At 34.3% G+C, this 25,028-nt stretch overlaps 1 protein-coding gene across 6 annotated transcripts in view; it reads right to left on the bottom strand.

Moving 5' to 3' along the window:
* Nucleotides 1–25,028, bottom strand: part of STXBP5 (syntaxin binding protein 5) — a 104,071-nt gene that overhangs the window by 15,501 nt on the left and 63,542 nt on the right. The window contains exons 15-22 of one of the 6 annotated variants that reach the window (XM_050315118.1): nucleotides 24,757–24,977; nucleotides 23,070–23,248; nucleotides 21,207–21,332; nucleotides 20,573–20,724; nucleotides 13,105–13,170; nucleotides 9,519–9,578; nucleotides 9,377–9,424; nucleotides 2,506–2,556 (exon numbers count right to left, since the gene is read on the bottom strand). In XM_050315118.1, the coding sequence (XP_050171075.1) occupies nucleotides 2,506–2,556; nucleotides 9,377–9,424; nucleotides 9,519–9,578; nucleotides 13,105–13,170; nucleotides 20,573–20,724; nucleotides 21,207–21,332; nucleotides 23,070–23,248; nucleotides 24,757–24,977 (903 nt within the window). The remainder of the gene's footprint in view (nucleotides 1–2,505; nucleotides 2,557–9,376; nucleotides 9,425–9,518; nucleotides 9,579–13,104; nucleotides 13,171–20,572; nucleotides 20,725–21,206; nucleotides 21,333–23,069; nucleotides 23,249–24,756; nucleotides 24,978–25,028) is intronic. The other 5 variants (XM_050315119.1, XM_050315120.1, XM_050315122.1 and 2 more) reach the window with 5 other exon arrangements.

The following is a 25,028-nucleotide window of genomic DNA, read 5'->3' as shown; positions in this document are numbered from 1 at the left end:
ACTCAAGAAGTCAATGGTTTGTTAGTGGATTAGGTTCAGGTGAAGAGGAAGGAACAACAGTGTGATGAATCATTACACACCACTTCATCAGAAAGATGGAAAGATGAGGTTCTTTTGAGCAACTAAACCAAAGAATAGGACCTAGTGGCACTAGTCTCTTTATCACTGGATTAGAACATTGAAAAGCAATGGTATAATGCTGACAAGGGTATGTTCAAGGTAACTTCTGTTTTAGAAAGTGGAGAATAAATACAGAAACACACTTTAGATTTTCTTTTATGTGTTCAGGAAGGAAAAGAGGTAGGTTGAAGATTTAAAGACAGAAAAGTAAATCTGAAAGAACAAGATCATGGAAGAGTAGGTTTCAAGAAGCCATGGAAAGAAATGAGAGAAAATGATAGGATAATGAATTTAGGAGAAAGGCATTTCAGCTGTCTCCTACAGCCAGTAGATAGAGTCACACAAGCGACAAAAACCAAAAACAATAACAAAACAAGGCAACAACCTTTGAAGAATATTATGCAAAAGCTATCCCACTAGGAGACAAGATAGAAGTAAAATAATAATAATAAAAAAGATAATAATTGCTTAAGGAAGTTATTTTACAGACCTAAAAACCTTGAAGAATTTTATGCAGAACAAAATGAGGCATCTAAGTGCAGATATTTACACACATGAAAAATCAAAACCAGTCAAAGGCTATTACAATTCAGAAGGTACAGACAATTTTATGAGTATACCAGAAGTGATGTGACAAAAACCTCCTTCCATTATTTCAGTAGAAAGAATAGCAAGTATTAAGTGATGTAGAAAATGCTTCAACTCTTTCAGGCTTGGAAAATGCTGAAAAAACCTCAACATTCACTTTTCTCCAGTCTTCATTAATAAAAATAACACTTCAAAGTACTTATTGCCACCAAAGAATTGGGAGTAAAACAGCAGAATTACAATAGAATAATATTTAAATACAAGTGTGTTCCAGCTTGCAAAGTATGATCAAATTCACTCTATGCCAAAATTATCCCTAAACCATCAGTAAACATAGCGAGGAAGAACATAAACATATCAAAAGAGAAGTCAAATTCTTCTGCTCTTTGGTGCAAAAAAGACCACAGTTAAATCTCTCTAGTTCTGGGCACTGAGTTCAGAAAGAGAAGGAAAAATTCCAGTTCCAGAGGAGATTAAAAGAAGACATCCTAGGTTCAGACAACATAATCCAAAGAAGAAGGATCTGATTTATGTAAAACAAAACAAAACAAAAACCAACCAACAAACATACAAAACAAAATAAACCCCTGCAAAAATTAAATTAGAGATACGATGACAGATTTCAACAGCATAAAATGGCTAACAAAGATATGGAGTACTTGTTACCCCGATCATTGTGGAAAGGACAAGAAAAAGTTCATATGGAAGCAAGGAAGTTAGATTAAATAACAGAAAAAATTGTCTAATTACTATAAAACATTGAAACGGTCTGGTATTTGTCTGGAGCCCCATGAATAGATCAGAGGTTTAACATCAAACATCTGTATCCTTGTCATAGCAATGGATTAAAGGATCTCTGAGGGTTGCTTCCAACTTCCCATTTCTCTGAGCAGGGCAAGCTGTAATTGTAAATCAGGGTGGTCCAGCTCAGTTTCAGAATATCCCAGTGCCATGGACTTTTTCCTTGTCAATAGCAGCAGCAGCTGTCACATACATAGTGCTGCAGCTGCCAGTCTGATCCTGATCTGTCTTCTGCTGGGCTTATGGTAGCAGTTCTGCTGCAGAATGAGGAGTGAGCTGTGGCAGGCAGAAGGCAGCTGCATCTACTGCTGTAGGTCTACAGCTGTCCCCCATCACATCTTTAGAGAACAAGGCGGGAGAGCTGGATCTGATCTGCAAGCTGTCTGTCAAAGTATTTTAAAAAATAATCTACTCACTTGTATCCTGTTTTACTTATGCAACACAATGACCTTTAGTACTACAGACTTCAAAACCAAACTGCTTCCTATATAGAAAGTTACTGTGCTTTTTCAAGAAAAATTAAATTCTCAGACTGGTCATCCATCCAAACAGCTGTATATTACTTTAATTTAGAGAGAGTGGTCACAAGACAATTAAAGTTTATAAAATTATGGCCAACTATTTGTTGAGAGGACCTCAACATGCCCTGTTAAGATATTTCATTTTTCAGTTTAAAATGTATCAGATGGTAGCAGTTTTCCTTATGTTATCTGCTTGTCATGCTTTTGCTATCACAGTCCTACTGGTAAGTGAGTGACAGATGCCTAAAAATTGACCAAAGTGTGATAAGCCATATACAGGAATCATAGGCTTACCTTGAGAAGACAGCAAAGACATTTTGTGCCTGAGAGTCCCCAAAAAGAGTGGAATTAAAATTTTAGTTCTATACTTCAGATAAATGCAACATAAAGTCATGATAGCTTACATAATTTAGGACTCTAATGTACTTGCATTCAGTTTTAGTAAAAAAAAAAAAAATCAACTATGTAAACTTACCTAAATCAGGCTTTAACTCAGTTGGCAAACTTAGCTTCCTGGACATCTTTGCTGAAAAGTGAAGTATATCTTTTTTTTAAAAAAGAATAAACATAATTCTGTTGGCCTTTATTTGCTTCTTTACCAATATTTGATATAAATTGTTTATTACATCATTCTCAGTACTTGACAGGATTTCCACTGAAGCAGAGCCTCACTTCCACAAGTGAGGTCAGTGCAAAGTAAAACATGGAAGACAGTAAAATCCCTAAATACATTATTTTATTACTTTTGCTGAGCTTGATTTCTCCTCAGGTTTCAGGCAGAACTTGGTAGATTGGATGAATTTGGCTTTGGTTCAACCCCAAGTTTTATCTTAGGTGAGAGAACAGAATACAGACTCTTGGCCACTGCAAAGATGTGCACTTGAGTTTACATAAAATTAAGATACATCCTCCTTTCTTATGCACTACTTTCTGGTCAAACCAGAGACATTTAAAATAGAAAAAAGATGAACTTGGAGGTGCTAAAACATTAATGCACAAATGTAGAAAGCTAGTAATTTGAGATGCAATCCACAACCTTAGAAGAATGATCATAAAACCAGCAGCATACAAACACTTGCAACATCATTATTAAAAAAAAAAAAGACACTATAAGTTTGATAATACTGTTCAAGTGAAAAACAACACTTGAACTTATCCCTAACTTAAAAATTCCTTTTATAGGAAGGGAAATCCTGCAGTGCATTTAAACTGCAGTAAATTACTAAAAAATGCTGCTATAATAAACATACCAAGTAAACTAGTAGCATACATCCCTCTTCCATCTTTCTTCAGCAATTACTGGAGAAGGAATTGTTTTGATGTAGCTTACAAGACTAGGACTACACTCTGAATTTATTTCCCAAACATATGCTTGAATTTTGCTATATCATTTAATTATTCACCATCTTGCAGAGATAATACTTCTTTTCCTAAAGTAGATGTTGAGAATAGCCTCATAATTCTAGAAGTACCCTGCAACGGATACCACTCATAAAGCAGCCTGAATCTTACTGCTTCTCTCTGTTAAAAATGGAGTTAACTCATTCTAATTATCACTTTAATAGAAGTCATTCCATTTTCTACATACCCTAAAGAAAAGCATGTGATTTAAAGTTACTTCCACGCCTTCCAAAAGTGAAATTCTTCACGGTATCATCAATTATGCTCATCAATATTGTAAATGCTAGTTATCTGAATAGTTGAACAGTTTTATTCCTGTCATACATTATAAAAATTTGAGAATAGGACTCCAGAAATAATCTTCTAATTTCCTTCATGTGTCAGTGTTAAAAGTATGTTCAAATTAAATTGAAATTACTTACTCTCAGATGGAAATGCTAGTCACTTATTTTAGTGCAGGCTGAAACTGAAAAGGGCAGTCTGACTGCATGTTTTCTACCCACATCCTTGCATTAACACTGGCCCATACCTAGCTTAATGCTGAGGCAAAAACTCATCGGGAGTTTCTGCCATGGGTTGTATCTGAGCAAGATCATGTCATGTTTCAGATCAGAGTTTAGACATACAAACAAAAAAACCACAGTACAAAATAGCACTGGTGACCAGGTGCCCATCTTTTTGCTGTCAGCTTGAAGTTAAATCAGCTTGCAAAGAGGTCATTCTCATCTGGAATAGTGAACTACAAGACGGGCATTCCTTATAAGACTTGTTTTCTGTGTTAGGCATTAAAATCATAAGAACTGAGATACTGAACAAACCGTTGAGTCTGTACATGCAAAAAACCTGGAGATATTTTTGGCTTTTAACAGCTTCTACCACGTGTGAATACCAGCAATGATTAATTAACTTAGTCACTAAAGACCAGAGTGGTCACTTTTGGCTTTTCAAGTAGAAACATTTGGCACAATTTTAATAATTTGGAGAAAACTGACAAAAATAAGAAGATACTAGGTAACAGATAATGTAGCAGGTAATAAAAGTACAGGAAAGTGTGTTGGATTCTGAGTACCGATCCACAGTTTTAGCTTTTTATTTCCTAGTCAAAGGCCAGCTGTGTGAACTAGGTTGACAAGATGAAACAAATTTGTCAGACAATTTTCAGTATATGCTCAACTATGCCTCATAAATAGGATGAGAGGATACATGAACTGCTAAAAAGTATATCATTGCTGGAAATTGTAAAATTACTGTGCTATGCAATAAAAAAACTCCAAAACATTTCAAAACATACATTAATGTGCCAAACCCCCCAATAATTCAAACGTAAATAAGAACCTATTTCAATAGCAATGGTGCCATCTTGTGTTTAAAGAAAAAACTGCCTAACCGTGCAGTAAGAAAATAAGAATATTTCACCAGATAAGCGGTTTTTAACTATCGTTACTCAGTATAAAAAAGATCTGCTTGTATTCACACCTGGCTTATGGTTTACAATACTTTTGGTAGATTCAGTTTTGCTACATCTCAGATGAAAACTCAGCAATATGCTAGACACCTTCAACAAAGCAAAATACAAAAATCAGTAAAATGGAATATACAGGATGGAGATCTACAGAGAGAGCATTCAATGCTAGGCTTTTCACTGCAGCTGTACAACAGGGCAAAGGTGATGCTGACTGCTCCTGCTGCGCCTGACTGACCTCAAGTAGTAGCTGTCATATCAGAGTTCCACACCTCTCTCGTGGGTGGTGGTTGCTGCAGCATTTACAGCCAAGACAACCCTTCTGCTGCTGGTGCAAGACAAAGATCACAGAGCTATTTTGCTCCTCCGGGCATGCTGCTGCTCAGGGCATCAGGGACTATTTTGCCTGAATTTAGACCTACATTTAATATTCCTCTAAATTAGAAAACCTTGAGTAATACACAGGTCCACCCATATTCTTTCTGTTATTATATATTATTAAGTATCATATTAGAGAACTGTCCAAAACCAAAGGTTCTTGAGATTTCTCATAGGTCAGGCTTGGGAGGGCAGGTGTTAAAATATGAAAGGTTGCCTTGGCATAGCATATTATACGTCAGTATGGCAGGTGCAACCTTCAATTCAATGACAAAAAGCTGAAGGCTGAGATATGACTGAACTATCAATAGGAAGCTATGGCTTAAAAGTAACATACATTTTATTTGCAGTGGGTTATCCTGAGCTGATACTTTACAATGTATAGCAGTTTGAAAGCTATAGCAATTTCTCCTCGGTTTCTTTAAAAAAAGAGTTTAAGCCTTTTAAAATAAAATTCTAAAGATTATAAAGGAGACAAGTGTCCTGGAGTTTTGACAACCAAGAGAACAGTTTATGAAGCCTATTTCATATAACATTACATGAGAAATAACCAAGCAGCTTGGAATTTGTTAGACGTACCTAAGTTCCCAAGTTATTCTATATTTGACAATTACACAGTAGTGAAATACTTATATTACCAATTACCAAATGTTGAAATCTCTAAATTTCACATAATAATAAAGCCATTTTACAAGAGAGTGTAAGAAAACATGTACTTGGGTACATCCAAAATGAGATCAAAGTATTAAAAGCACATTGGAAGAAACAGTCATAGTCTGACAATAGGGCAAATGAGAACTTACTATGAACATCTTAAAATTTGATTCCATGAAAACAGCACTAACAGTAAATTATTTTGGCAATGTTTGAAAAACTTAGGTGTACACTTAGAATGTAAGAAATGTGAAAAACCTTATGTCAGTAGTAGCAGCAGAGAGAATAGAAGTCTGGAATTAAATCTACCCTGCTCAGCTCTGTCTACTAATAATGTTTGCAGTTGTTTTTAAATTGACTAACTGCAGAAAATAAATATGACCAATTTTCCTGAGAAGTATTTGACATGTAGGCTACTAGAACAGTTATAAAGGTTTTAAAATCTTTCACATTTTCAGGAACCTTTACTAAAGCTTTTTCCAGAAATGGTCATTACAATACATCTTAATTTTCAACATGATTTTTAGCTATAATATTTATTCACCTGTATCTCTTCATGCCAAATAATTAACTAACCAAAGTACAAGTAAAAAAGCTTAAGATTTTGCTTCCACTGAATCTGGAGTCCAATGTCCTTCTATAAAAATGACGCAGCCTTAGAAATTAGGTGCTTCCTACCAATTCTTTCTGTAAATGCATCTACAATTAGTATGTTTCTACAAACAATTTACAGCATGCTATTTATACTTTCAAATATTTGACATTCCTAAGAGAATGGGTTGTTTTCAATAATGGCTACAAGACTTTCTAAAATTAGTTAGTTAAGTATCTCAATATTTCCAAGATAACTGTAACTTGTTCAAAGTTCATCTCTGCAAATAAAAGGCAAACATGACACAAAAGCAACATATTCACAAGAGGTCTTAACTGGTATTGCTAACCATTCTTTAGCACAGAGCATTCACAATTGAGTTTAAAAAAAACTCAACAAACAACAAAACAGACCAACTGATCAGAATGTTGGTACATATTGTTTTACTTAGGCTATTGTTTCACTCTTATGTGGGGTTTGAGCCTCTAACAAATCAGAGAATCCTTTTTGGTACTGTCACTAATTACAGAAATCTGCAGGAATTATGATGTCTCATATTAAAAACTGGGTTACGTTACCCCTTTACAGCCCTATCACTGAAATGAAATTACTTCACACTTTGCTAGCAGCATTCCCTTGCTCCCTGTTCCCATGTGACAAACACAGGAGTGATATTAAGAGCAACTGAAGTTACCAATGTAAATGATTCTTATTCTATTTTGCAACACATTTATCAGGTTGTATTTCACACATTGACAAAGAACAGAAGGAACTTGAACTGATTGCACTGATTGCCAGTGTAGAGAGCCACGACCATGCTATATACGTTAAATTTGCCCATGAGAACACAGCTGATGGTAAACAATTTGTTTCCTACAATATGGTGATGTTAATGACAGTGAAACATTTTACAGAACTCATTGTCCATTCACATTTGGTTGGCAATTCAGTTTAAAACAATGAGATGCAAAAACATGCAATTATTAACACAGAAGAGGTGTTTTATTTGTGTGAAAGAGCTTAGAATGTAAGTTCAGAAAGAGCTGGAGTAAACATGCCAGATAAGCTATAGTAAACATGGCAGTGAAACATCCACATTCAATGCACAGCACCAAACCACTCAAAATGAAGAGAATTCAAAAGAATTATCTTTAAATTTCAAATAAACTCTGCAAGTTACAGAACTCACAGTATAGCTTAGAGTACAAAGAATGCATTACTTGTAAATTAATGTTTTTCTCTCTTTAGCTGTGAAAAACATTCCAATGTTTTCAGTTGAAAGGCTTCAAGCGAAATAGGTATGAATAGCTCTATAGAATTGTCATTAGCATATTTTATAATGCTCTAACATAACTCTTTGAAAAGATGTGAAAAAAAGAGGTCACAGGCAAACTTTCGATGTGTGGATCTTATGTCCAGATGAGACAAAAGGGAAACATTACCTCTACAGACACTGATATAGCATTAAGTGTTGTTTTTCTCATTAGAAGACTTGAACATTAGGTTCTAGTTACCCTGAATTTCCTTTAGGGGAGTATATTAATAGTCATGTAAAAGATACTAAATTCTTTTAAGTTACAAATGAATTCACATAACATATTATTGACAGCCATTTGCTTTCTTGAATTATATTCAGGCTTCTGCTGCCTCAGAACTCATCTTCCCTACCATTTCTGATATCACTGCAAGAAGGGCTCAACACAGTACTGTACAAAGGGCATATTCTTGCTCTTCCTCATTCTGTACCTCAGATTCCAAGGACCACTTCCTCATACTCGTATTTGCCTCACTGAATTTTAAATGTTTCTTAATTACTGAATTGCAATGAAAGAGATTAATGACTTAGGACAGAAGTTAAATTGCCAAACAGAATAATCCAAGGCAGACTGTAGGAAAATAAATCTCTTCGTCCCTAGTCTTACCCTGTGGTTCTACCCAACCTATGAAATAGCAAACAGTTTTACTATCTAAAGTCATTTCAACCTAAACTGACTGAAGAGATAAAATTGAATTATCCTACAATAATATACTAATTTGCTAAATGAAAACAAAATGAACCATTGACAAAGTGATTTTTCAATGAAAGTAACCACATCCCAGTTAAGGCAGAAGAGTCCCTTTCCCAAAATTAAATCATACAGCTCTCACCTTCATTTATTTAATGACCCCACTGTCAGAAGCAGAGTAATTTCCATGCCAATTATAAAAGGGTTCAATCTAGCTGCAAACAACATATTCCAAGGCAATTTTGTTGCCAAATTGTTAAGACACAAGTCTAGAGCTGGTAGGGAGGGTCTTGTGTCGCTGTTGGATGCAGAAAAGTAAATGGAGTTCTGGAACAGTTATGGGGTATACTTATATATACAACCCAGTCCTCTTCCAGATGAATAAATGAAACCACAATACTACATCTTTATTGATCATAGTCAGATAGAAATCTGATCATATGGCTATGAATACAACTTATAAAAAAGAATTTATATCAGCCACAGGTTCTCAAAGACTCTCTTAGAAGCAGTGGAATAATGTTGTGACTTGCATAGACTGAACTCTTACTATGTATTAGAATTTCACCAATCCGGAAAAATAGAGAAGTGCAACTGTAAAATCAGAGAATTTCAACACCGAGACCATTGATTCTTTTAAAAATTATCATGCCCAGTGTATTCAGTAGAGAAGCAGCCCATAGAAATTACCACTTAGCATAAAGAATGAAAAATTAATAACTTAATGCGTTGAAATTTGACTGTTATTTTGCCTTTTTTTTTTTTTTTTTTCTTTTTTCTTTTTTTCTGCTGGGTTAGTGTTGCATAGAGTAAGGCACTGGATTAGAAAGAGCAGAATTTTTCTAGTTCCTACCTATGTCATTGGTTACCATCCTGGAAAACTTTCTGCTTTTGGTCTTCACTGTAAATAATATTTTAATAAAAAAGATCAATCTAAGTGTATTAAAAGGTGAACTGAATAAAAAACAAGACTAGATAAAAGAAAAATACTGTACCCTTTTCTATAAAATTATTCATTTTTTGTTCATCATCAGAATTGTTTGGTGAACCAGAACCTACAAGTGGAGACAGAATGAAATGGATATACATTTGTCATGAATGAAGTGGATATATGACACACAATGAATGTATTAATACAAGCTTTGAGTTAAATGAAGATACAAAGAGGTATTAAAATATCAAATGCTGATATTCTCTGTAGCTGTACTAGATATTATACAGTACAAATTATTTTGGTATGACAAAAATTCTGCCATATCAGGATTATAATGCAACATACAACACTGCACACTGCAGCGAGTTTATTGCTAGAAATATTTCCCTCACTGAAAAAATGTTTATCTTGAATAACTAAATAGATGTACTAATAATTTCTCCAGACACAAAGATTAACCTAAATTATGAATCACAAAACACTGGTGTAACAATAAACTCAAGTTCTATACATCTGTTTCTTTGTTTGTCTTTTTTCAATGCAGTAAAGTCACTGTTGGACCACAGTTCTTCAACTATTCTGCAGACAACTGTGCCAATGCTATCACCTGGGATTTTTCTGTATCCCTAACCCTGAAAAACTAGTGGTGTATCACTAGTAGTGATACAGATCACAGCTTAAGGCTTACTGTTGTCATGAAATTAAAACATTGTCAGGGAAGTAAATTCAAGTAAGTTGTTCAACTAAAATTATCCAAATTTAACTGGATTTTATTCTGCAGGAGTGTAAAATAAGAACAAAACACAAGTATTTTGTCACTCCGGAAAAGAAAATCTTGTTGGTTTACAATGCCATAGAATGTTTTACAGTTCAGATAAACAACCCCAGAGTCTAGGCCTACTACTGCTTGACTTTTACAGAAAAAGCAGAAGACATTTTCACAGTATTTCTACAATTCTGTGTTACTGAAACTGTAGGATATTGTCCTAACTTGCATAGGCAGGTAGTCACTTTCACAATCCTCTCAACTATACAGCCACCCACTGGAGGAAGTCTAATGGAAGTTAGCTTCCACTTTTCTTTACCTGGACATGGAAGGGTGGAAGATTTAGATGATTTGAGCAAACACAGACTTCAGACCAAACATAGACTAGTCTCTTTTACAGATCCCATTGTAACAATTAAAGCCAATAAGGGAACTCAACTGCCAATCCCATCCTCCAATCTTAAAGCTAGGAACATGCAAACATTTTGCACTTCTGTACTTTCCTCTTAACTAGAGAGCCTCTAGACTGGAACAAATTTACTTGAATCTTGCCTCCATCCTGCTTCACAAGCTCACCAACACTTTGCAGCAAGTTTCTCAAAAATGTCCTCTCTTACCTCTGAAAATTAGATGACATTTTCAACTTTCTTTCCAGTTTTGTGCTCTCGCCCAGAAAAGATATAAAACTTAAACCAAACCTAAGCAATTGCAGTTCTTCTCCCTTCACAAACCTCAAGTTATTTCCATATCAGGAGGTGCCTCCAAGTTTTTTTTAAAGGAAAAAATTGAGAAGGCTTCCATGACCTTCATCTCATTCACTGAGAGCTGGGAGCAGAGGAGACAACCGAGGGAAGCAAGGCACAGTCTAGCCTCACTACTTCAAGATTTTATTTTACGTGAGAATGCAGCAGTTACATTCGCCCTCCATCTTTTGTCCACTTGCTGGTTTTGGTACTTTAGACTTCTTTATCTGTAGTATTGTGTGTGTACATATCATAAATTATATACCTTTTCACTCAGCTCTCCAAACTTCTAAGTTTTATGCTAAAATGAACTAAGTTCAAAATAATGTTCTCAGAAAGCCAACCCAAATTGGAGACTCATTTTTACCTCTACAGGATTGGAAATTTCCCTCTGATTTCGTGTCCTTTCAGGACATTTGAATTCACCTATTCTGAGCTGTCTCCTTATTTGATCCTCTTAAAGAAACATCCAAATTTCATTAGTTTTTAACCTACTACAGCTCACACAACTCAGACAGGAGGGAGGGGGTAAACAGAGGAGGGGAACCAAATTGTTAAATTTCACAGTTTCCTTGATTTTCATTTTCGGACTTGCCTTCATTGGAAGTCGAAATGGTGAATTAAGGTTTACTCTACTTGAATTCCAAATTATGAAATAAACCCTTTAATTCATACTACACAGGAGGTTACATTTAAGCAGTATGAATTGGAAGCAGTTAGGGTGGATATTTGGGTGATGCTGGAGCAAGGGGAAAAAAGGATACACATTAGGGTTTACAACTCATTAGCTGTTCATTGCACGTATTTTATAGGAGTCTACCAGAAACCACACTTAGACTGGACTTTTTAAGTGGGTCAAATTCAAATACCTTAGTGAGATTGACAGCTATCCTCAACCTTGACAGACAAAGGGATTTACTGCAACCGCAGCACTGCACAGCAAACTGTTTACAGACATCAGTCTTGATATTCATAAAATGAAATAGGAAAGATGCACTTTATTCTAAACGCCACAAAAACTGCTTTTACTATAAAGAATGCTTAAGTTGACAACTTCAGCATGCCAGTACTTAGCAATACAGAGGTTTGTCATGAAATCACATCTTCAGTTAAGACTTTTAATTAAGTTCCCATCCAATTTTTGCTTTAATTGTAAATAAATTCAATTTACTCTTAGAAAGAGCTAGCAAAAGCAAAACCGACATTGATTGACCTAGACGTGAGTTTTCTACAATTTAAAATTAACATCCAAAGACAAGAGTTGTCAAATCAGAAATTAAAATTCGTTAAAATTTCTCCTAGATCTAAAAATATAATATTTTGTTTTCTTACGCTTTCAACTTGGCTTTGAAAGATACAGGTTACAACAGAAAAGGAATCTATCTTTAGATTCCTATCTTGATTAGCATTTTGCACTACATTGCACATACTACTTTACATATTTGATTTAAACCTGAAGTTTAGTCCTTTACTCTAACTTTGAGTAGTTTTGAATGAAACAAAATGACATCTTTAAAAGTTCTCAGAGTAATAAGTGAAGATAAGCAACAATCTTTAGCTACTAAAAAAATACAGACCTCTACATATATTATGTAGTATTTACATGGCTATAGCCTCAACTAGCCAATATGAAATAAAATGTTAAATCTCTAAAATATAATTTAAAATATTCACATATAGCAGTTGTAATTGAAAAAACCCAAACAATTCCTTGTTTAGGATGCTGGTTTCTGAAGACCTCTGATTCCAAAGAAAAATAGTAATTTGCCACTTATGGGGAAACAGAAGTAAACTTGTTCAGAAATAATCTTTACCACTTTTGAGGACTATGAAACACAATCACATGAACTAGTGCAGGAATTTGTGCATATCTTGTCAATGCTTCAAAATTCCATTGTGCAGTATGTTCCCTGAGGCATAAATATTTCAGCTTATATCTCTCTTCACTCATCTTTATGACATATTCGTATTCCATCTCTTGTATCAGCCTTGTTTTAAAAATGCAGTTGTGCAACACAGCAAAATTTATGACAGCTCAAAGAGTTTGTGAGAGGTTTATATATATTTACTTAACTAGCAAAGGTTGACTTAATGCACAGGAAAATCAGAAGCTGAAGATCAGAGAAAGTTATGATTACCTGATGTCGGCGACTTGCACCGGTCTTCTGGCACTACTGTACCTTCATTAATATCACAAAGACCTGCTGAAACACAAAGCCAGAGTATTATAAATACAGCTGCTATTCTTACTTCTACTGCAGTTAGGAGCTTCATTTCTTATTAGATACAAACAAGCCAGTTGTGATAGAATTTCTGTTACATATTCTTTTTGACATGACCCACGGTGACTGAAGAGTCACTTCTTCCTACTAACAAAATATACTCCCTCATTAAATTTCAGTGAAAACCACCATATATTCAGCAAGACAGACTTATCAGAATAGTTGATTATTTACACGCTATAGATATATATTAAGTACAAACATAATTTGTTTTGAAAAAATCAGAGATATTAAAAATTTAATTGCAAAAGAAAAATTAAAGAGGATCTTCAAGATTACAAACACATGATGTGTGAAACTACAGTGCTTTTTTTCCAACTACTTTACTACTGATACAGTGACATGCTTTGTATTTGCCACTTTGCATTGCCAAGTTCATTTTCCAGAAAAACTCCTTATTGATGTCACTTACAGAATTCAGATATTAGGGTGCTTATAAAGGTGTTCTTCCTAATATGGAGGAATTTCAATAGAAATCTTACATCATCACATTTGATCTATTTGAATAACTGCAGTATGTTAACATCTAAAAACTAATTCTTTTCATTCCAGTGAAGGAAAAAGTCTAATAGTCCACAATCAGGTGCCAAAGATGTAAGCTGCCTCATAAGCCTCCAAGAATTATTCCATAGCACAAATTAGAAATACATAAGGAATTTTTCTATTTTCCTTTTTGACATAAAATTGCTGTCCAGGATGTCCACAATTAAGAAAAGTGAATTTTATTGATGTGTTAAGGTTAGTAATGCATCTTCAGGTTTATATCATGAAGTTTTCCTACAGAAATTTCATGATGTGATACTAAGGTAGAAAAGCATGTAATACTGAACAGTAATACTTAAGAAATATTTGTTGAAATTAAAGGTTTTTGCATGCACACAAATATTTCCAGCAGTCAAAAAGTTTGAGAGGTGTAATGGTGAGGGCAAAGACAACAAAGGCATCACATGGAAAGCCTGTCTATACAGCTGTACACTACACATTCACAAGTGCATCTGTGAGGAAACAGAAAATATAAGAACAGCTCTATTCTATCAAAGTTTTAAAATTTCCAAACACTAAATGAGAAGCTAATAGTCTTAAGGGAAAAAGGTTCTCTTGAAACACCATATCAATCTGGAACACATTGAAAGTATGTTGCATTAACAGTTCCATTTATCCAAAATAGTCTTTTTTAATATTACTTAAGAGCATGTACAGCTTAAACCTGAAAACTCAATTACTAGAATTGTTGTCAAAGGCTTCATTAACCCTACACTTCAGAGTCCTGGAACCAGTTTAAATTCTAAAAGTCAAGTAAAATTCCAGGTGAAAGCTATGTCTTTCCACTACACAAGAGAAAGAAAAAAGCAATTTATTTTGTTATTTATCTGTCAATAAACTGATGAACACTAGGGGATAATCATGGTACATATTCTCTAAATATGATGTGACCTCTGAAATTACCAAAGTTTTAAACAGGCATGGGAGTCTAAATGTTTTGAACTAGACAGGATTGTGTAAAAAGACTTAAAAATCCTAATGTTGCTCTCACAACAAGCAATACAAGTTTTAGATAGTAGCAGTGCTGGGAGGATAAACCTGTACTGCGCTCTTAGAAGTTAGTTGCTCCTTCAGGAGCCAAACCAAAAAAGTTCAAACACACAGTTCAGGAACTCAATTTCCTCTTTTCTGTAAATATCAATTCTTTACCTTCAAAGGAGGAGTTTAACTTCTTGCACCATTTCTCTTATGAAAACTCATTAATTGACAGGAATAGTCTTTAGGCAAGAATGAAGTTATACACCTGCACACTTGATTTCTTTGTAAGAAGTCCAGAGGGTATAATTTGACTAATATACATCTTAATGAATAGTAAGTGAAAGCGTGCATTATGGTAATCATTTTGGCATGGAAATCTAATCATAGCCATCTAGAAAATGAACAGGAAGAGATGAAAATTAATTTTACCTATGACTATATTAGTAATTAAGCTAAGCAGAGAATAATGTATGATCTGAGTTAAGTTGAGAACTAGGAGGGTCTGCCTATGACCAACAAGAAGAAACTGGCATGACAATCTCTATTGCTGTTCATCTTAAAACCCCAGGTACCCTGACAGAAGCTCGGGCAGCAACACAGCTCTCCTGGAAAAGTTCTCTGCTTTTGGGCTTATGGCATACATACAAATTGCTATGAATTACCCAGGCAAATTAACCCAAGATTTTCCAGTTCAGAACTCCAAAGACTATAACAAGTAACTTTCTAATAAGCTTTTAGTTTATTTATCTCTGAACTCCAGAAGCAAGAAATTTGAAAACCCTCCAAATTAGAAAAAAAATTAAAATCTTATGTCAAAGACATAAACATTACCATGTTGCATTAAAAACCTCCCTAGAATTACAGTTGCAATTAACTGATGCATAAAGTAAGTTTAATGCTACTTTTTTTCAGTTTCTTGCATAGGCTTTAAAAATACATATCTGAAGAACCTAAACTTGACTGGAAATCAGTAAAAATTACAACTAAAACTAGATTGATATGAAGATGTAAAAGTTAGAACTAAAAACAATTAACCTGGAAAACAGAGTCAAAAAATTCCCCAAACCCAACAATTAAACTTTCTGATACAGTTCTTGCCTTGGCTCATGTCAGTCACAGTTGATGTTGGTCTTGTGACATTTAAGTTAAAATTCAAATAGTCCATGAAAGGGGATAGGGAAAACAGCATGACCAAGCAACCCTGGAAGAGTTCTAGGCACGTATTTTCTTCCAGTTTGACTCAATTCCAGTTCTGAATACCTCGTAGCTTACATTCGAAAGAAGGTTTTTTGATGTATAATAAAAATTACAAAAAGTCACATGCATGCAAGAAATGCTGCAATTTTGTCAGAAACCTAAAATGTCTCTGGTAGAACTAAGAAATACTAACCTATAAAGAGTTGTATTACATTGTACTAATCAAAAAGTCACACAAAATCTTGTAATCCCCACCCACAGTTATTTGCAACAGTTAAAACGGGTGTCCTACATGAACTTAGGTAACTAAGCAAGGAAAAATAACAGCTGTCTAAGTTTTGGTGTTTCATTGTGAAATTACGATTTGTCTCGTCATTTGGTATCAGTATTGACTTGATGGCTCCTGCCATATTTAGCAAACAGTACATCAAGCAAAGGTCTTGGTGTAATCCCCCACTGTGCATAGAGTATGCAGTTTTCATCACACTGTAAAGCTTTTATTTACACATTTCATGTCTTTTGGCACCTGGCCAAAGTTGATTTCCACCCCTCCCTTACTATTACAGTCTGAAGGCAAAAGTTGATTTTGTTTTTAAGCTTGACAAGCACCTGATAACACTGTCTAGCAGGCCTTAACAAAACACATATACTGCATGCTTCACAAACTATAAATTGCCACCCAAAACATGTGAGTAGTATACCTGGTATGAATCACTGATAAATTCCAAAACACGATCCCAACTGGGAGCTTGTATCTGTAGAGCTAGCCTGAAATGACAGTTTACAGTCTAGCTAGTGTAGAGAGCCTTGTCTCTTTTAAATAGATGCTGCTTTAAGACGGGAATCTGAATTTCTTTTCTGAGTAGAAAAAATAAGATGACAGAAACATACATCATATTCTTGCAACATAAGTGAAGGGAAAAATCTTGCATTTCCATTCAAATTTTAGAAGATAAGTAACTCTTACTGTATGATTTTTTTTTAAACACCTTTGTAAATTTTCAGTTGGTTGATTAAGGACATGCCATTTACTAAATTGTAAATATGTTAGCAGATACTGATGATCTATTGAATTGACATTCTGTGCTGAAACATACAGAATATCGGGTCTCTTAATGAGGAAGGACCAATCCTTCCTGCATTTTTTGGAAGTGGTTGAGTAACAGAGAATGATGTTTTCCTACTCCCCTCCCTGCCCTCATATGGAAACAATTTTTCAGTTCAGCCAATTTTGTGATACTATGTACAATGTATTCTGCTCTGTTGCATGCTGCCTGAATGTGAATTTATTGTAACTAATTAAGAACTTGTCTGAATACAGTTAAATACAGGAATTTTCTAAAACTACCACATTACATTACTTACCTAAGCACTTTTTTTCAGATAATTTAGATTTTAAGTACTAATACTCCCTGAATATTATTGGAGTTGTAAAAGTGTGAAAATGCCTTATTCACAGTAAATTAATTTTGAAATATTAAAACAAACATTTTCAGGATAAAAAATACAATGAAGGCATATCTTTCAAAATAAAACCACAAAAGCATAAGTTCCTTGTACTTTTGAAAATGCAGATACTAATGTCCAAGAAAGGGAGAATGCAAATTCCAAAAGCATTCTGACTATCTCATATAGTTCCAATCCCATAAATAAATATTTAAGCACTACCCTTTGATTAAGACATTCTTTGTGTAAAATTGCACAGCAATAATACTTTATTATTTAAATTATTGAAGTCTGGGCAACACATACATTGAAAGAACTAAAAATAATGAGGAAATCTTAAATGAAAGAGAAATTATTTTCAGATTTTAAAATGACTGTAGCTCCAGCTAACCAAGATATTGTCAGGATGGTAAGCAGAAAGGGAACTACATGATTAAGAAATTAAATCTTCTGTACAAAACTTTTTTAACCTCTTCCTAAACAAAACAGTCCAATAGAATTCAGCTTTACAATATTTGGTTTCAGAAGCTCACTTTGGGATTTCTACCCAACTTTTGCTTTTCTTCAAAACAATAATCGATCAGTGCCAGATCCTGTTTTTCAGTTCTGTATTATCTTAAGGTGAAGGTATTTCTTTTCTGCCTAGTTCCCTTTCTGCCTTGACAGTAGCAGTTTTGGCTATTAAGACTACCCTCTGAGACATATTTTTTTTTCTTGTTTGGGGAAAAAGTGGTAGAACTATGAACTGAATGACAGTATCAAGCGTTCGGGTTTTATTTGTTTTTGTTTTGTTTGTTTGTTTCGGTTTGTTTTTTTTTTTTTAAACTCCAGTCTTCCTCTAGCTTTGTTTTATTCTACTCTATTTCATTAAAACATGGGCTGAGATTACCTTCCTCTGCCAAGGGCTGGAAAAAAAGTAGCATCCTATGGAAAGGAACAATGTTATGCTTTTAAAAAATAAGCTTTACATTCTCCAATTTCTTGGATGCTGTAAATGATGTAAGTCAAAGAATCTCTCAAGTAAATCATGGTTCTGATGGGCTACCTCCCTTGTATAGATACCTGAACTTCAAAACTGCTTGGAAGGCTCTGCACAGGGTCGTGTAATACACAAACACCTCCACTCTTAATCCTTATAAAAAACAACTTTGTTGAAGAAAATTTTCATTTGTAGTAGAAAAATCACTGTTTATCACAATGTTTTTTATTATCACTACTACTAATACTCTATTTCTAGAGTTCTGAAACTTTCTGCCTGAAAGGGAACCAAGCAAGGGAAGCCTATAGTAATAGAACACTAAATTTCTAAGATCTTAGGTCTGTAAACATCAGTAACTTTTGAGGTAGGATCTCCTTTTGATTTTGAAATTTATTTCTTTAGAAATACAAAATACAGAGACTATTATCATTGGTTTTTTCTTCAAGTTTCTTTTAAAGATATCATGAACAAGAAATACAATAGATGCGTGATGGGATTAAAATCAGTTTCCAAAGGTAAAACAATTACTTAAAATGCACTAAGAAGAATACTTATGGTGAGTGAACAAATTAAAAAAAAAATCAAATTAAGATGCTCAAAAATATTTGAATGCCATGAGATGACTTACTTATATAAGAGGTGCGAAGCTTTTTCACAGACTCTGAATATAAGTTAGAAAGGCCGCACATGCAAGAAGCCACAGTCAGCATACCTTTATGAAGCAATGAGAAAAGGAAAGACGGAGACACTAACAGTACATTTGAGACAGAAAAGCCAGCCAAACAACTTGTATAACCAGGTTTTTAAAACGCTTTTGCCATGCTGATTGTTAGTACTGAAAGTTAAGATGAAAAGAACATGACTTCATGTAATAGCTTCATGAACAAAAAGGACCTAAATCGTGAACATCTTAGAGACAGTTAAAACAGTTATGTGGATCCAATACATTAAAATAACAAAAGCTAAGAAAACAAAGGCAAGTGATGTTTAGCATTCCAAGAAGCAGTTTATAATCTAAGTGCATGAAGCAGAATTTAAGCCCTTTACTCTCAAGACAAGTTAACACAGTCAACCATTAAAGTTACTTCTTTTTCTCAAAATAATTTTTTTTTTTAGTTCATAGAATAAAATATTTTATCTGACAGGATACAAATTGTGTACATTCTGTTCCATAATAATGATTTTTAGATAAGTTTCCTCAGTTGAAATAAGCTGACTCGTGTTAACTGGATCTTTTTCAAACTAACATTTGCTCAAATACATCCTAGACATTTCCATTTGAATAAAATATAATCTGAAGAATTTAACAGGACTTTATGCTGGATCTCTCAAAGAAATCAACATTAATGCATGAAGAAGAGTGTTTTGAACAACTTATTTCCTATCAAAAAAATAATCATTTGTGGCAGCAAGGACAGTTTATCGTCCTTTCTTCAGCTGTTTTCCTAAAATAACTTAGGAGTACCCATGACACATCAGGGAGAAGAAAATTTAAAAATACTAAATTTTCCTTTTGGTTTCAAATAATTTGGTGTTTTGACTGAAAACCCACTTTTCTCCTCAGCTGAAAAAGAACACTCTTCAGCATATTTTTAAATCAAAGTACTTCTCTTCCTCCCCACCCCCCCCAAGATTTATTTTAACAATTTGTATGTGCAAGTTTATTTGGCTTCCTCTCAAGCAAAACATAACAGCGTAAACAACATAACGTCCTCTAGCTTATCAGAGACATTCCTATTCAAAGTTTTAAACAGGAAGCCAAAGATCCCAGCAAACACACTGGCTATTGGCAAACATTAATGGGCTTATACAAGCACATGACATGGGTACTAGCTTTATCAGAAATATCAGTTACTTCTTCACGCTGTGATATTAAGTTAAATTCTTATAAACTGCATAAATACACCATACATACTTATACCTACTTACATGAGGTATTTTCCAGTTTACGTTTTCTTAGAACAAACATTAAACTGAAAAAATAAGTAATGATGTCAACCATCACTATTTTCCACTCAGTGACAATTTTTAAGAAAACATGATTTAACAAACCTGCAATAGTGATGTTAGGAACAGATCAAGGAGAAAGAATGCAACTGCAGTACAGAAAAGTATGTTTGTAAGACCAGATGACCCAGTGTGCCTTTCTTCTGAGCTTAAAACATGTTTTGGGTTACTCACCTCCGGATGGTTGCCGAGTTTTTCGGGGAGATCGTGGCTCCCTGCGATAAGGATCATTGGAGCCATACAGTTCAATAGTGCCTAGATTCAAGAGCACTGTCTTCTGGAGGTAATCAACCATGGCAATGCCATTACAGTTTCCAAAAACTACTCTGGAAAAAGAGAAGTGGAAGGAAAGACAATGCTAATTAAATGTCAATAAGTTTTCATATAAAGATTTTTTGCTGTTCAGCATTTGAAGACTTTCTATTTTTTATGAATTATCCTAGATCAAACATATCTATAAGTTACTATTTTAGAGAGTAGTACTGCTTAATTGTTCTGTTGTTAAAACATGGCACTGGGTAGAACAAATCATTGTCATTTTACTTGTCAACCTCTCTGATAGGGCCTTAAATGACACTTTTTCTTGGCTGTACAGTGGCAGGTGAGAAAGAGTGATAATAATTTGTTTCTGCTGCTAGCATTATCAGGATCTACCACGACCCAAAAGGAATTATCTCTCAACCACAAGAGACTGATTACCTCTCTGTGTTGCTGTGCAGCTCATGTGAACACAAAGAGACTTAATTTTAACAGATAATTTTAAACCCCTTTGCTAGAATAATGTAAAAACTGTATAGAATATACTTACAGGCCATATGCTGAGTTGACTGCTAAGCTGGTTATCTGTTGAGGAGGTTCTCCACTCACCCACACTAGCTGGATAACTAGCTCAGTTTGGTAGCCTGGAGACTGCTTGAGAGGAGAATTTTTAACTCTGCAAAATAATCAAAACATGGTGTCTTTTTATTCCCCTCCATAGTCTCCATTTTAAACTTAGGGACTTAGAGTTCATTAATTTCTAGACCACATTGGACTTTAGAAAGTTGGAAAACTGTAAAATATATGATCAAAACCATGTAAAAGCAATCAGAAGAAAAATCCATATTGAAACTGTTAATTCACATTTTTAGGGGTCCCTTTGATTCACTACCTAATTGAAAATTAATAGAGCAGTGATTACAAATACTTCATTTTTCCCATCTTCAGAGCAAGGCATAACAGAGTTATTATGCTGTATTGCCTTGAGTAGATAAAAGTGCTCAGTCAGCATCTAAAAAGGTGTTATGCAATTTTTTCCAGAGTTCTTGGAAAAATTCTGATTTAGAGAATGGAAGAGTGTAAGGGCTGCATGTAGAATAAGCATACTGAAAAGTGAAATAGAAGCACGACGTATTGAGACAAATGAAAAAAAAAGCTGATGATATGGCAGAAATGAAATCAAGTAAATTATTGAAATGGTAGACCAGTTGTATGCAATGAATCTGGGACTGGAGGAACTGAAACTCCTGGAAAGATTTTTTTTTTGCATGTTGACGAACAAACTTATAGTGTGTCCCACAGAAAGGATTAGCTGTTGCATTTTTTAAGGTGAAAAAAGTTAAACAGAACTTACATTCCTCTGTCTCCCGAATTCTTATTTTACGCATTCATTCTCACTTATGCATATTTTAGTTTGCCAATATTTTACAAAAATTCAGAATTTTCCATTTTTTCTACTTGAGTTTTCTTTAGAAATACACCACTACAACTTGGTACAATCAATACAATTGAAAATCTTCACTCAGATAAGGCAACCACATCAGAATTAGTTATTTTCTAGATAGACTCACTCTAAGAATTAAAATCCATGTTGGGACCTTAAAACTTCAGAAAACAAAAAGTACATACTTAATTTTATATCTGTAAGATATATACATTCTGCTAGAAAAAGTGATGGCCCAGACATCTCATATTGCACCTCTTGTAGAACAGTAAAAAAAGATTGTCTTCTTTTAATTTTCATGTCTCAAATGACTAAAAGCTCTCACAAAGAAGCTTATAGAAAAAACTCCTGATTTAAAAAGATCAAAAAACTGGTCAGAGACCTATATTGCAAGCACTGTGAGGCATCATGCAAAGTGAAGATCCTTGACAATGGGATATTTATTTAATTCTGTTTCCAAAATATCAAGTAGTTCTCTTAGAGAGTTTTCAAAAAAGAAGCATATTTATAAGCCCAAAGAGTTACTATTCAGATAGCTATTTGTAAGAATTTTCACCACTTTTGATTTGGCTCTAAAACCTAAGGCTCTGGAAAACCAACAGATGAAATGTATTCAGACACAACACATCAAGTTTCCTATTAATTTCAATGGACAATAAGACAAAGTGACTAAATTGCTGCTATTGAAAAATAGCTATAATAAATATACTAACATCTATGCCAAGTTTTCCTAAATCATAACGTAAGGATTTTCAAATTTTTACCAAATCAGCTTATGGAGTTTAAAGAAATTAAGATTCATTTCTTAGAACAGAGCTCAACTTTCAGTCATTTGGAAAACGCTGCTCTATAAAATAGAACATTCTCACCAGCAATTACGTATCTGCAATAATATCAAAGTACATATATTCTAATGACATATTTTTGTAAAGTCTCATACTCAATGAAAGTGTAACAGAATATACTTACTTTAAACACGGGACGTTATCGCGAAGTCCATCAGATGAACTGCTACTAGTTGATGGGTGAGACTGGGGAACAATGGACTGAGGATTAGAACCTGTGCCTGGAGTTGATGAAGGTGGCACCTGCTCACCATCCGGAGTTTCAATATCATTTATTTCATATAACAGACGTACTTCCAGCATCTGTGAATTAAAATAAAATAAAAAAAAGTCAGTAAAGTCTGCCTTTCAAAAAAACTGGATACAAAATAAATGAAGTGCAACAGAAGATTGCAGTGATAAGTGACATCCAGGACTTTTTCATCTTTTAAAAGATAACAGTAGGTTAATAAACAGTGCAACCTAAATAAATATGTAATCTTCAGAAATAGAGTCGTGCTAACTACTACAGACTGAATATCTGAATATTACTTGAAAGTCTAGTATATTTCTCAGTTTATAAAAGTTTGCATCTTAATACTGGAAGAAATTAAATACTGTATAGAAAACTCATTTAATTATCATTCTGTTGACATACATTCTCAGCTATGAAGATGACTTGGTTTATGTAATTCTGGAATGGTAAAACTGAGAGCTAAAGGCACATAGACAGCCACCCTTTGTACTGATGCAACACTGTACACATGGGACTTGGTTCAATATTTGATGTGCTCAACTAGCTCATTTTAAAGAACAGCAAGTTCATCATGACTTCAGGTTTTCTTCTGCTGGATCATAACAATATTAGTAATAATTGCAGTGCAGTGAAAAGAAACTTTTCCACTGTTTTATTCTCATCATCTGCAAAGTAGAACTTAATTCATGGACTGAAACAAAGAATATATAGTATTTTTAGAACTTTCCTAGTACTGAAGAATAATTTGCTAGGAACTGATTCATAAAAACTGTTTAGAAAAAACTATTCCCTCAGAAGGGAATGTACTTGTACACAAGTAAGCACCCCACAAAAGGTGAAGAAAAACACCCCCATGCCTCAGGTCCTTAAACTAAGACTTATCCAAAGAGAGCAGAACAGGAAGGGGACAAGGTTTATGTTGTGTGTGTGTGTGTCATGGGCAGGAGGTGGGAGGAAAAACCAACTACATTAACACTTTACTTATAAAATACAACATTTTATAATTAAATATGAGCTTCTAGCCCACACATTCAAATACATAAACTTATATGTGTGTGTCTGATTTCACAAAGGACTTCTCAACCTCTTATAATAGAATCTTTGTATCTTACATAGCATAAAATAGCGGCACACCCAAGTCCTTAACTGACTTCAGCTCTTCTAGCTCTGCACACTGCAGTTTTGACAGGACAGATGGTAATTATTAGGAACCAAGGAAAAAAGGAATCAACTCCTCAAAAGCTTTGAAATTCTTCAACTCCACAGCTCATTCAGTTCTGTTATCATTTTACCTTTGATACAGCCAAGTTTTGACCCATTATTTGTTTTGATAGATAGATCAAAGAACTATTATTGGTTGCAAAAGCTGAAAAGCAGTACCTTGGTGTGCAGTATTTACTTTTGTTGAATTTTGTAATTAATTACTTTTTTTTCCAAAAAACCACACCTTTGTTTTGAGGCAACTGTTTTTATCCATTTCACTAATAAAATAAAAGACAGTAAAGCTGTAAATTGCTAGGAAAGTCTCCTTATAGCTAAACCCTGCAAAGTTAAAAAAATAGGCATAACTAATTACCGGAATGACTTCCGTTGTCACTTCCTGCTTGCTGAATCTGTAAATAATGACATGTGCAGAAACTCCAGCTATGCACAGCATTCTACTTTCTGGACACCATGAGATGATCTGAATAGCATATGGATCTTCATCTACTATATCTGTGTTTGGCCTGTCATCTTTATTCCGTGATTTTTCAAATACTTTGGCTGTTTTTAACTTATAGAGTACTTGCAGCGTTACTAGGAACAAAGCAAAAGAGAAAAATTAGTTTTGATCAGAACACATTGTCT

The sequence above is a fragment of the Myiozetetes cayanensis genome, unplaced genomic scaffold (genome assembly GCF_022539395.1).
Source record: "Myiozetetes cayanensis isolate MyiCay16 unplaced genomic scaffold, myiCay2020 scf2-11, whole genome shotgun sequence".
In the NCBI taxonomy this organism is placed as follows: Eukaryota; Metazoa; Chordata; class Aves; order Passeriformes; family Tyrannidae; genus Myiozetetes; species Myiozetetes cayanensis.
The sequence above is the reverse complement of the archived record's forward strand: the minus strand, read 5'-3'. Positions and strand labels throughout refer to the sequence as shown.